We start from the raw sequence: 12286 nt of genomic DNA on the forward strand, positions 1-12286 counted from the left end.
AAGAGTCTTATAAAACTTCTCTGTTATAGTTTACTTGATTAACGTGATTTGCAACTATCGTGTTAAGTTCGAGTGTTGCCCAATGCACAACCAAATGTAAAGGTTGCGGGTTCTTTCCATTAAAAAAATTCAGATTCCAAGCACAGCACTTTTTATTTTATGTAACAAAAATCTAATCAACCATTCATTAAAGAGATTAGATTTAACTTTTACACAACAATATCTAAATTTTACTCTTTACTGAATTTTCCGTTAAAAAACATGTGTTGACAGCCTTAAGTTTGCTGTTTAAATATCCCATCATTATCACATTTTGCAGAGATATCATTTCGCACACCCCACTTCAATTCTGTTAGCAGATTATTGGTGTTGGATTGTCCGCTAAATATGATGATTACGCACAATCAAAATCTTGTATTGAGGATCGGAGTTTTGATTCCATTTTCTGTTTAAGAAGGAGAATGGTGGTGGGACTCCACGCTACCATTCACTCCACCCAACACTGACTCCCCGTCTCGCATTCTTTCGTCCTTTTTCTCTCTCATTAACCATTTCAGACTCCCCTCACTCTTCGCTCACTGCCTCGCCTCGCGCACACCATTACTTTTTGCCATCTTCTTTTTATTCTCTTGTTCTTTTCATCAAAAGAATCTCAAAACCCACAAACCCTTTTGTTATTAGAGTTTAACTTTCGAGCAATGCGGCCTTTCGATCTCCATTTTTGAACCTTTTTGGTAGTTCTCTGTGTTTCTTGAACGAATGCTTTGAGACATGGCTTTTAAAATGAGGGAAAACGTTCTGGCTTTGCTCTTCACGGTTATTCTCCTTTTTGGTGGTGTGTACTCTGTCTCACTTACTTCCTCACCTGCCAGTAAGTATTTTTCCTTTGCACATTTTGTTTGTATGGATATGCATTTCTATTGGGTTCTTTGAGCTTCTTTCGTTTGATCAGTTTTTTTTTAAAAAAAAACATATTTGAACCTTTTATTCTTTTACTGATTGGACAGGGATTGTTAATGGGTTTTTCTCAAATGCATTTTCCATGGCGATGAAACGGGTTTTATCACTCAAGGTCACCACGAAAGCAGGTAAAGATGAATTATACGATGGATTGAAAATTTCGTGAAATATTGTATTTTGATAATTTTTTGTTCGTTAAAATGCGAAAATCGGCATTATTTTATGGCGTTTTGCAGTGTTATCAGGACGTCCAATGATGAAATTTGAGACTGGGTATAATGTGGAGACTGTCTTTGATGGCAGCAAGCTTGGCATTGAGCCGTATGCTGTTGAAGCATTATCTGATGGGGACCTTCTAATTTTGGATTCAGCTAATAGCAATCTTTATAAGATTTCCTCCTCTTTGTCCCTTTGTAAGTTTCTGAAGTGTTTCCTTTTTATTGTGATTTATTGGTTAAATCACTCGACCTAGTTGTGTATGTGTTGGTGCTTTCTTAGATCATGTGGTGCGGTTTTTGCCTTAGACTGTTCTACTTATATCGATATATTGATTTACCTGTTGTTTGAAATTGAATGGAATTTATACGTTTGTTCTAAATTGGAAGTTGAATTGCTAATGTTGATAGTATGTTGGACTCTAGTCTCCATACGTTTGTTGACAATGATATGCCAAAATGGGTTAATTAGCTAAGTTTGATCTGTCTACTGTTTTGAAATGGTTGCTTCTACTACATACTTTTGGTCTAGCCCTGAATAGGGCGTATTTCATTTTCTGGCTGTAGTATAGTAGACGTCAGATGTGCGATAAGTTGGGGTTGTAAGATTGCTATAATGTATTAGAAGACTCTATTCTTTTTTTTGGATCGCACTATTTTTAACACAGCATTGATTGCTGGGAATTCAACTCAAAAGTTTTGTCAACTGATTCCTGCCCTTTTTAATATGTCCCCCTCCCCCTTCACACCGACTAAATTTGCTAATATATATTTCAGACAGCCGGCCAAAGTTAGTTTCAGGGTCTGCTGATGGATACTATGGACATGTGGATGGGAAATTGAGGGAAGCAAAGATGAATCACCCGAAAGGGCTTACAGTTGATGACAGAGGAAACATTTATGTTGCGGACACAGATAATATGGCAATCAGAAAGATTAGTGATACAGGTTATTCTTCTTGATTTTCCATTTAGCCTACATAGAAGGATGGTTGTGTGTATGGTTACATTTATTTGTTGTTGCCTTGTTTTCGTGAGTGACCATAAACAATTGTAATGGCTTTATGGATTCCAATTGCGGTCATCTTGCTTTCTCTAGGGGTCACAACCATTGCTGGAGGCAAACGGGGTCGTGGTGGTGGACATGTAGATGGACCAAGTGAAGATGCAAAATTTTCAAATGATTTTGATGTGGTCTATATCGGGAGCAGTTGCTCTCTTCTCGTTATCGACCGTGGAAACAAGGCAATTCGTGAAATACAACTCCATTTTGATGATTGTGCTTATCAGTATGGAAGTGGTTTCCCCATAGGTAAGATACCTCAAACATTACTCATTAATCTCAAGTATGTTCGTAAAGAAATTTATAAGATGGAATATCTGCAGGCATTGCGGTGCTTATAGCAGCTGGATTCTTTGGTTATATGCTAGCCTTGCTTCAAAAAAGGGTTGGATCTATTGTTTCTTCTCAAGACGTGAGTTGAATTTCATGACATATCTAGTTTCTGAAGGACGACTACTATTTTATCTTTAGCTGGTCAATTTCTAGTTTCTGAAGGACGACTACTATTTTATCTTTAGCTGGTCAATTATCCATATCTTTTACCTTCTATTATTTGCATCAGGAAATTGTGGGAGCACATGTTTCTCCCAACACATATCAGAATCCAATGAAATCTGTGAAACGGCCTCCACTAATTCCAACAGAAGATGATCAAGAAAAACAAGAAGAAAGCTTTCTAGGATCTATTGGGAGATTGGTTGCCCAAACTGGAGCAATTGCTGCAGAAATCATGGGAAGAGTGTTCACTGTGTTCCACAAGAAGCCATCAAAACATAATAGCCAAAATCAGTACTACCAACATCAAAAGTATTCAAATTCTTGCCGTTGCAAGAGAGCTTTGTTATTCCAGATGAGGATGAGCCTCCTACCGTTGAAACTCGGACCCCTACTCCACGGAAAACCTATCCCTTCATGTCCAAAGATTCCGAGAAAATGCAACAGCTTCGCCAAGGCCGTGCTTTCTATAGTGAGTGGGACGGAGACCTTCAGCAGCAGCAAACGAAGAAGCAGCAACATCATCATCAATACCGTTCCTCTGCCCCACAAACTTACTATGAACAGAGCTTTGAGAATACCAATGAGATAGTTTTTGGGGCAGTGCAAGAGCAAGCCAAACAGAAAGAAAACATGGTAATTAAGCCTCTCATCCATGGTTTTCCTGTTTATGATCATCGTAACATTCATTCTCGAGTCAGCCATGTGTATGGACATTGATCTTTAGTGCACATGCATAATGTTCTTTAATTTTTCAAGATTTCTTGTGGGTGGGATGTATTAAAAGTTTGGGGTATAACTAGCTAGGTGCAAATTATTGTATTCCTACATCTTTGGAGATGGCATCTGTTTGGTAGACTAGGTTTCCTGGTGTAAAATTCACCTTATATATATATTGTAGCTATTGAAAAGAAATGTTATCAAACATATGTTTTTCAAATATGTGTTAGTTTTTCGAGAATATGGGTTGGCTCCCTTAAAAATTGTTATTCGTCCGCTGTTTTGTCAAGTGTTTCATGCTTTACGTTCTGGAATTAGCTTGATGTATCGGTTGCCGTTTAATAATGTGGGTGAATCAAGTGGTCCATATGTGTCATGGAAATGACTGTGCCCCTCTACAAGTTCCATGGACAAAGACAAACATTTGTTTCTTTTCTCAAATTCTTAAATATGATCAGCGGATCCAATGCTGCTAAATAATTTGGTGGTGCGGATATAAAGTAAATCTATATGATCTGCAGCAAATTTATAACAGATCAAGACAATTGATACAGACATGTTCCAATAAAATATTGGCACATTTCCTACGTTATTGACCATATTTCTTTAATTTATTTCGGCATGTTAATCCTAGCCACATTTGCATGTGATCAGTGTAAAAAATTAAGGAACCATTGTTTGATTTCTGCTATCGTGTGTTTGAAATGGTATATCGTAAAAACCAAAAGCCGTTGGTATATAATAATTATGATGATGCTGTAAAAATACAAGTGCAAATCATTGAAAGCAAAGACTTGTTAAATGAAGAGCAGTCATGATTAAGTAATTTCAAGCTGAGTATAGTAATTTTTTCACGAGAATCGTGTCTTCTATAATTTGAAATTTTTACTTTTAAAGATATTTTATTTTTATGTCATAATAACTTACGAACTTATAATAATTTATTTTATTTTTACTGTGAAATAACGTATTTCCTTGAGTCGACACAATATTTAGAAATTGCAAAATTGAAATAAGTTGAAGATAAAATGGGCAAGAATATGGGAAGGTGAGAGCTTACTTCATTTTCAATTGGTTCTGTTGCAGTAGAGTGGTAAATAGTTTTGCTCTCATGTTTTGGCTGATTTTATCCTTGCGAAACTCAAAACTTACATTATGTTTCAAATAAATTCCAAACATACAATTAATTCATTCTCCACTTTTACTATCTTAACCCTTTGAAGCTCCTTCCTGGAGAGCGACCCAAATGTAGAGCTGGGTTTTTGAGGGAAAAAAATTCCTTACATGGCATGACAAATCAACCAAGATGATCTCATACCGCCCTACGTACTGTTGCAACACTAGGAAAAACTTTAGAACACCAGTCTCTATTCGGTTTGAATCAATTCCGAATTTGTTCTAACCAACAAATCCATCTATATTCGATTTGAATCAATTCTGAGCTCGTTTGAGCCACTTGCCAATAGCTGTGCCACCAATACCCAACTTCCATAAAGTGCTACATGTGCCACTCCTTTCTGCAGATGGGGGGAAAACTACCCCAGGAGCAAAATATAGCTCCTCAATTTCCAAACGATTCTCTCAATAGACGAAGCCATACCTCTGTATTTATTCATTTGGCTCCAAAGATACCATGAAATCAATAATGCTGTCTTTTCTTGGATGTGCCCTTGGAGATGCCACCCAAAACCTCCTTCCGCCTCTCCAAGAACCAAATCAAATCCTAGGTGCTAGCCACCACGATAATGTATAGAAAATAAGTCCCAGACTTTTTTGCGCTATCTGACTAAAAATAATAACACGTGGGATGGGACAGTTACAGAATCATAGCAACATAAAAAATTAGACATTGTCAACTATGCCTGTGATTTGATACAGGTATCTACAGACACCCAACCTCGAAATAAACGAGAGATTGGATAGAACAAGCAGCCTGAAGATTATGCTGGATAATTGAATTCCAAGCTGATTTAGTAGAGAATAAACCATTAGACTGGCATTTTAACAAACAAAGAATTGGTGTTGCAACGATATCTGATTCTATGCCACATGTTTTGAAGAACGAATATAATAAATCTATGTTTCACATTTAACTTGTAATGTTAGTGACCGTCTCGAGTCTTTTACAAATACCTCGATCGATGTAGAAGTGACATGGAGGCAAAGAATCAGATAATCAACAAATATCAAATGTTTTTGATGAAACATTTTTTATATTATATCCCATGGCGTGAGCTTGGAAAAAATATAAAAAATTGCAAAGAGAAATTGGTAAATGATGCAGTCAAACATGGTGTATAGAAACAAGACTCAAAACATTTGTAATTTAATTTCAAATCCTCTAAGCACTTTTTTCATTCATATAATCATATCATGTATCGTGAAGTTCAATTCGGGAATTAAGAAATAGAAGATACATGCTTTAATGATCAAAACCACTTTTCAATACGATGATATGTATTCACTGTGAGACTAAGCTAAAAGGTTCCAATTGAAATTCCAAATTACATGGCCAACTACTACTTACTAAATCTGAAGTCAAGAGAATACAAAAAGATAAAAGGTCCTTCTATTCCTTCTATGATATACAATGTACAACAAATTATGAATACCTAAATAAGTTTTCGCAGCAATCACTTGCTTGTAAGTAAATTGTGTAGTGTTCACTTGGTTGTTACCTCAAAAGGTCCATTATACCCATCAGTTGATCAACTAAGCTCCTCTTTAGGAATATCCACTGCAGAAGCGTCCTCGAGGACAGGAAGGTCTTTGCGCATTAAATGCTTACGCCTCTGCAATGTCAACAAGGTAAGTATGCTATCCGTCTTAACAACACCGTAACCTGCTTTAATATACATGTTGAATGGAGCTTCATCAATAATCCTGCAATGTAGATAGACCTCCCTTGAGGAACTCATTCTCGAAATAAGTTCCTCCCCCGCGTTCAATAGATGCCAGCCAATGCCCCTCCTGAATAATTTTTTTATATGAAGATTCAGATAACACGAGAGTGATAAAAGTATTAGGTGCTTTTGTTGATCTAAGAAGCGTCATCTACCACATTTCAAATAAAAACTTATAGATCGTATTTAAGCAAGATAAAAAAAGGAAACTTTATGGCTGGATTAAACCTGACTCTCTAGGCATACTGGTGATGGTCACAGTATGAGCTTAAGCTTATAGATGACCTATCTTATGTTGCCTTTGGAAATATCATAACCTTTTCTCCATAATATGTGAGTCATATCCATGGATAAAGAAGACAGCTCACCAATTCAAACTATGACATTTATTTTAGATCAAAACATTCTAAATGAACTTCTAAACTAAAGGGGTATCTGATCACATTCACACACTTCGCCTCTACACATTACGTACATACACTGTAAGAACATTTCCTTATTTCATTAGAGGGGACGAAATTAGGTTTCCCCCTACTGGAGCTCTACAATGGAATTCACAGTTTCACAAGCAACACATAAACTCATTCATTTTCGTTCTTGCTAGCACTTTTCTCACAAAAAGAAACTCTTCCAAATCGAACAGCTAAATCCAGACAACAGGATATATCACTTGCAAAATTAGTCAAAGTTTCCGCCACACCAGATGAAGAAACAGAACAAATCATTTGAAGTAACAGGCTAGGAAAACACCTTCGAAGCGGATTCCTCACTGCCATATTACAAATATATGGCGAGTTCCTGGGAGGAGTAGGCGAAGGAGGACTAGCATTGTAGCCCTTTTTATCAAAAGTCAATTCCACAGTCCCAGCCAGTTCAAAATCATCTTCCCCATTTTCCCTATAAACTCCGAGAAGCGTTGCGCAGTGAGGCATCATTTCCCTCCTCTCAATCAAGTAGTTCTTCACCAAAAATTCAAGTAATTTAGCATACCCGTTAGGAATCAGTATCGACTCTGCAAAAGACTCGGACAACAAAGTCGCGGTCATGTCCATTTCTTCTTCCCTCATTACACGAACCCAAAGAAACCCAGATTCCAATTGCTGGTGGTAGCTGTAATTTCCGAGAAATTCAAGACTTTCGAGCTCTTTATTTGTCAGGAAACGACCTGTTCGAAGTGGGTTCTGTACCGATGCTGCAGGAGATGGAGAAGAAGAAGATGAGTGGGATGCTGATAGGGATAGCGAAACATTGCAGCGGCTGTAATTGGAGAAGCTTAGAAAAGGTTGTATTGGATAATTGTGGTTTTCCGCGGAGGGGTTGTGGAGGTAGCGGCGGAGATGGCGCCGGGGGTGGTAGTTTAGAGGAATCGATACAGAAACTGTAGTTGCCATTGCCGTAGTTGAAGCTCAGATGTTAGGAAAGTTTCAAGTTTCATAGATCATTGAACTCAGTTTTACTGGATGTGAGTTCAAGTTACAAAACAAAAATTGATCTTTCATTTCATTAGGAAGTCCATGCTATTCCGATTATTATTGTCCGATTTAATTACGTAGAGTAGATTTTAATTTAAATCATATAATAAAAAATTATGTATAATAAAACAATATGATTTATGGTATATAAATATAATTAGTGAATCAAAATAATATATTATTTAAAGATATATAAACAAACATATTTATTAATAGATAAATTGTAATTTAAGATATAAATAAAAAAATAGTAAAATATATCGTAATAATTTATTATGAATTCAAAGTTTTTCTTGTTTGAAGGTCATGCACTTGATAAATTCTTGGATCGGTTAATCTAGCATGTCTGCTAAGTTCTTGTTTTAATATTGGGTTCTTGCTTAATGCAGCTGAGGCAATACTGCTTGGTTTCCAGCACTACATTTTGTTGCTGGTTTGAATACGCTAGCTCAGACATTACTCGGGACTCGACTGCCCGCTGTGATCAGAGTTTCTTATACATATATCCCCGCAACGTTGTCAAATTGTTTTGGCTGGTCGATATAGTGAAATTTTGGAACCTGAAGAGGTTATCAATGAGCCCTCCAGTCGTTTTCAGCCTTTGCAAAAGAGTCGTATTTGTTAGTTTGATTCGGTAATTGGTGTTATGTGTAGAGATTCAAGAGGATTATGAGAGGAATTCAGAGGGCTATGATCGTGGCTTCCACTCTTCAGATTGTTATCGGCTTCAGCGGCCTTTGGAAAAACGTGAATAGGTGTTGTATCTTTCTATTTGAAATACATTATCATGAAAAAGGGATATTAAAATCAAGAATCATATTTTTGAGTAGAAGTTGCTAAATCAGTTTCCTTTCATGTGCAAAATACAGGTTCTTGAGTCCACTTTATAAAGTTCCATGGGTAGCCCTCGGTGGATTTGGGCTTTATGAGCTTGGTTTTCCTCTGATGACAATTAAAGGGTTCTTTTAAAAATTAAAATCAAGTGTTTCAAATTCAAGCTAATTTCCAAATATCCGTTAAACGCTTCCCTAAACGTGAATTGTTCCCTGCTTTTTTACAGCAAAATGTGTGGAGATTGGACTGCCTCAGCTTATCATACTAGTGATCTTTTCACAAGTGAGTTTCATTGCATATTGCCGCCATTCTCTCCATGTTCGGAGCTTCTAATAATATAATGTGCTGAATGGCTTTTGCAGTACTTACCTCATCTAATGAAAGGTGGAAAACACATCTTTACTCGTATTTCTGTGCTATTCTCGGTCATTTCAGTGTGGATTTATGCTCATTTACTCACCGTTGGTGGAGCGTACAAGAATGCTGCACAAACAACTCAATTAAGCTGTAGAACTGACCGTGCCGGAATCACAAGTGCTGCTCCTTGGTAAGGCTCGTTGTGTTGTTTTCATAACCGGGTAAAATTTCACCTTTTGTACCATGGTTCTTGATTGAAGAAAAATACGACAGCCATGAGACATGGGCTAGAATTACATAATATTCTCAGATTCTTGGAGCTTGTGACTTCTGCTGATAAATTCACCTTTTATAGGATCAGAGTTATGTATCCATTTCAATGGGGAGCTCCTACTTTTCGTGCTGGAGAAGCATTCGCCATGATGGCAACTTCATTTGTTACCCTTGTTGAGGTGCCTATATTTTGTCAAGAATCCTATAAACATAATAATTCAATGAATCATTGCATGTTTCTGTTGGTTTTATTTTGGTAAGACTGTTTCAATCTAACTAGAACCTGTGAAGTTGCAGAAACTCGACTTGGACTTGACTCATTTACACCCCAAGTTGTAGCAATGCTCGTGGTACTGTAATAATCGTTGACATTTCTTTTGCTTTAACAATTGGCAGTCCACTGGTGCTTTCATTGCTGTGTCAAGGTATGCCAGTGCAACTCCTATGCCGCATTCTGTTCTTAGCCGAGGCGTTGGCTGGCAGGTAATCGGGCTTAAAGTCATTTACTTGCATTCATAGACACGACCAAAAACATCACAAGAATGTGAATCTTGAGTTCTAATTCTTATGTCATTTGATTAATTCTGGTAACAAAATTACAAGTTGGTCAGTTTGATTTCAGGGTGTAGGCATATTGCTTTCTAGAATTTACGGAACCAGAAGCGGATCATCTGTTTCTATGTAAGATTCTTTGTTTTGTTCCCCTGGTTTAGCAAAACTTCACTTGTAAACTCTCTAAACTCTCATACTGGACAGTGAAAATGTCGGTTTGCTCAGGTTGACACGAGTTGGAAGCCGAAGGGTTATACAAATTTCTGCTGTTTTTATGATATTTTTTACGATACTAGAAAAGTGCACGTGCGTTGCACGTGAGCAACTAAATTGCTGGAAATATAAGTACGAAATTTTGATAATATTTAAATGAATTAAAATATGGTTAATAGCATTTATTAATTGAAACAAACCAAACCACAAAATCAAAAATCATGACCATAGACGATATATGAATCGGAGAAGTTATCTTATCCACATGACACACTTTTCAATATACTTCTTGATTGATTTTGATAACTCAACAACTCATTGTCGTAATTTGTTATAATATACATATAACCATTTTGGTTTACTCAGCAAGTATATGATCGTTTTTAACATCCATTATGTTATTTAAAATTATTATCTGGGATCTGATATGCTCGTAGTTTACTTCATTGTCAAGACGTTTTTTCGGTTTTCTACATTGTTTTTATCCAGTAATCTTATTTTTCAAATATTTATTTTATTGTTGAATGATTTTTCAGTTTTTGACAATCATCAACTATAACTCATAAGAATAAATGTTATTTTTAGTCGTGATTGGTTTTTACTTGTGACTAAAAGTATGTATAACCTATATATTATTCAACAACATAACCAATGAATGTTGCTGTAATTTCTTCAAACATCGTGATATTTGTAATATCATTTTTATATATTTAGTATCAATATTATCAACATATAGCTATAAGTTTAATAAATTTTTAACAATTATTTCTCAATCAGTGTTAGAAAAAAACTTGAAAATCTTTTCAAATGACTATATCTTAGAACTGTGTCATCGTTTAATTTGACACAATTCATGAAATTCATTTCGTTCGTCATTTTTTAGAAAATTTGGAACAATGATTGCGTGCATCATATCATGGGGATGATATAGTTTCAATATCATAAACAAAGCAAATTTTATTTTATCGAGTTTACATTTTGTTTTATAATATTTTATATATTGTGGAACGACATACAAAATTAATTATTTTATTTTAAAAATCTTGAGAAGGACACAGATAACGTAATTAAGATATGTATATGAGATATCATTCAAATATATATCAAAGTATTTGTCTTATTCAATATTTCATCTAATAATACAATTGTTTAGATTTCATGAGCATCTTATAATAGACATAATTAATTTGATGAAATATTGTATAATTCAATTTGAATTTCACTATTCGACTAAGTGAATTTATTTGATGAGTAGTTCTCTATGTTACTATCATATATCTCATGAATTAGTTTGTTAGCCACTTTAACTAAAAAATAGACAAAAACAACCTCTTAGCCACCTCGAAATCTATCGACATAATATTGGAAGAAATAAAGTGCAACCGGCTCAATGTCCCAATTTATTAAAAATACACAAAATTGATCTATTGTGTCCACAAAGCTTTAGAATTGTTCTCATACCATTAAAAATAGAATGAGAATTATACACATTTTTTTTCATGTATTTCTTTTTGTGAATGAAGAAATTTTTCTTTTTGTTTATTTTTTGAGAAATATTGATATTTTATATGGCATCAATATGTTGCAAGCCATGAATTAGCAACATAATCACTATATAACCCTTAAAGGTTTACACATATAATTTTCCAATTTCTTCTTCATTGTGCTGCGTTGAAATTTAAATATGAATCATTCTTGATCTTAATATTTTTCTTTAAATACGCCTTCAAATATATATGTATATGTTTCATGTCACTTAGTTAGACCTAATTTCAAATATCTAAAAAAATGTGTTTGAATTATATCATATAGAAATAGGGACATAGTAATACGCAACATTATTTTTTTTAACATGTTTTTTTCATCCACTATGTTTGTCATAAATTTTTTGTTCAAAATTTGATTCATTTCTTAACTACATGTATGAAGAACCAATAAATTATATAATTTACAGAAATTATATATTACCCTCTTCGTAGAACATAAGACCCAAAATATGTGGCTTTGATTGGTGTACTCTCATACATATTTTCATATAAACAACAAGACAAATAATAGAATATCATAAAAATCAATTGCCGCCAACAATACTAAACAAAATGAATTTAAAAAATTCATGACACAAACAACCTCCATAAAAAAATGATAACTCAAAGTTCAAAAATAATTTATTTAGTACAATAACAAAGAAATTGAAGTATATACGAGTAACAAAAAGCATAAATCACTT

General features: G+C 34.9%; 2 protein-coding genes and 1 pseudogene across 3 annotated transcripts; 2 read left to right on the top strand and 1 right to left on the bottom strand.

Annotated features, from left to right (window-relative positions):
- The first annotated feature begins 312 nt into the window (after positions 1-312).
- On the top strand, positions 313-3657 carry LOC140983458 (uncharacterized; annotated as a pseudogene).
- Positions 3658-4641: 984 nt separating this feature from the next.
- On the bottom strand, positions 4642-7826 carry LOC140983617 (GCN5-related N-acetyltransferase 5, chloroplastic). Of its 2 annotated transcripts, XM_073450736.1 has the most exons (3): positions 7106-7826; positions 6131-6422; positions 4642-5182 (listed from the first exon to the last, which is right to left on the bottom strand). In XM_073450736.1, the coding sequence occupies exons 1-2, from the start codon at positions 7744-7746 to the stop codon at positions 6161-6163; spliced, it is 903 nt and encodes a 300-aa protein (XP_073306837.1). In that variant the 5' UTR covers positions 7747-7826; the 3' UTR covers positions 4642-5182; positions 6131-6160. The 2 variants fall into 2 exon arrangements, with proteins under 2 accessions (XP_073306837.1, XP_073306836.1); XM_073450735.1 differs by lacking the exon at positions 4642-5182 and having other exon boundaries at positions 5814-6422.
- A 422-nt stretch (positions 7827-8248) lies between these two features.
- LOC140982939 (nucleobase-ascorbate transporter 6-like) lies at positions 8249-10216 on the top strand. The gene is made up of 7 exons (XM_073449731.1): positions 8249-8582; positions 8697-8943; positions 9024-9208; positions 9374-9470; positions 9688-9774; positions 9914-9972; positions 10069-10216. The coding sequence occupies exons 3-7, from the start codon at positions 9039-9041 to the stop codon at positions 10214-10216; spliced, it is 561 nt and encodes a 186-aa protein (XP_073305832.1). The 5' UTR covers positions 8249-8582; positions 8697-8943; positions 9024-9038.
- The last annotated feature ends 2070 nt before the right edge of the window (positions 10217-12286 follow it).

Source organism: Primulina huaijiensis, chromosome 8, assembly GCF_012295235.1.
Source record: "Primulina huaijiensis isolate GDHJ02 chromosome 8, ASM1229523v2, whole genome shotgun sequence".
In the NCBI taxonomy this organism is placed as follows: Eukaryota; Viridiplantae; Streptophyta; class Magnoliopsida; order Lamiales; family Gesneriaceae; genus Primulina; species Primulina huaijiensis.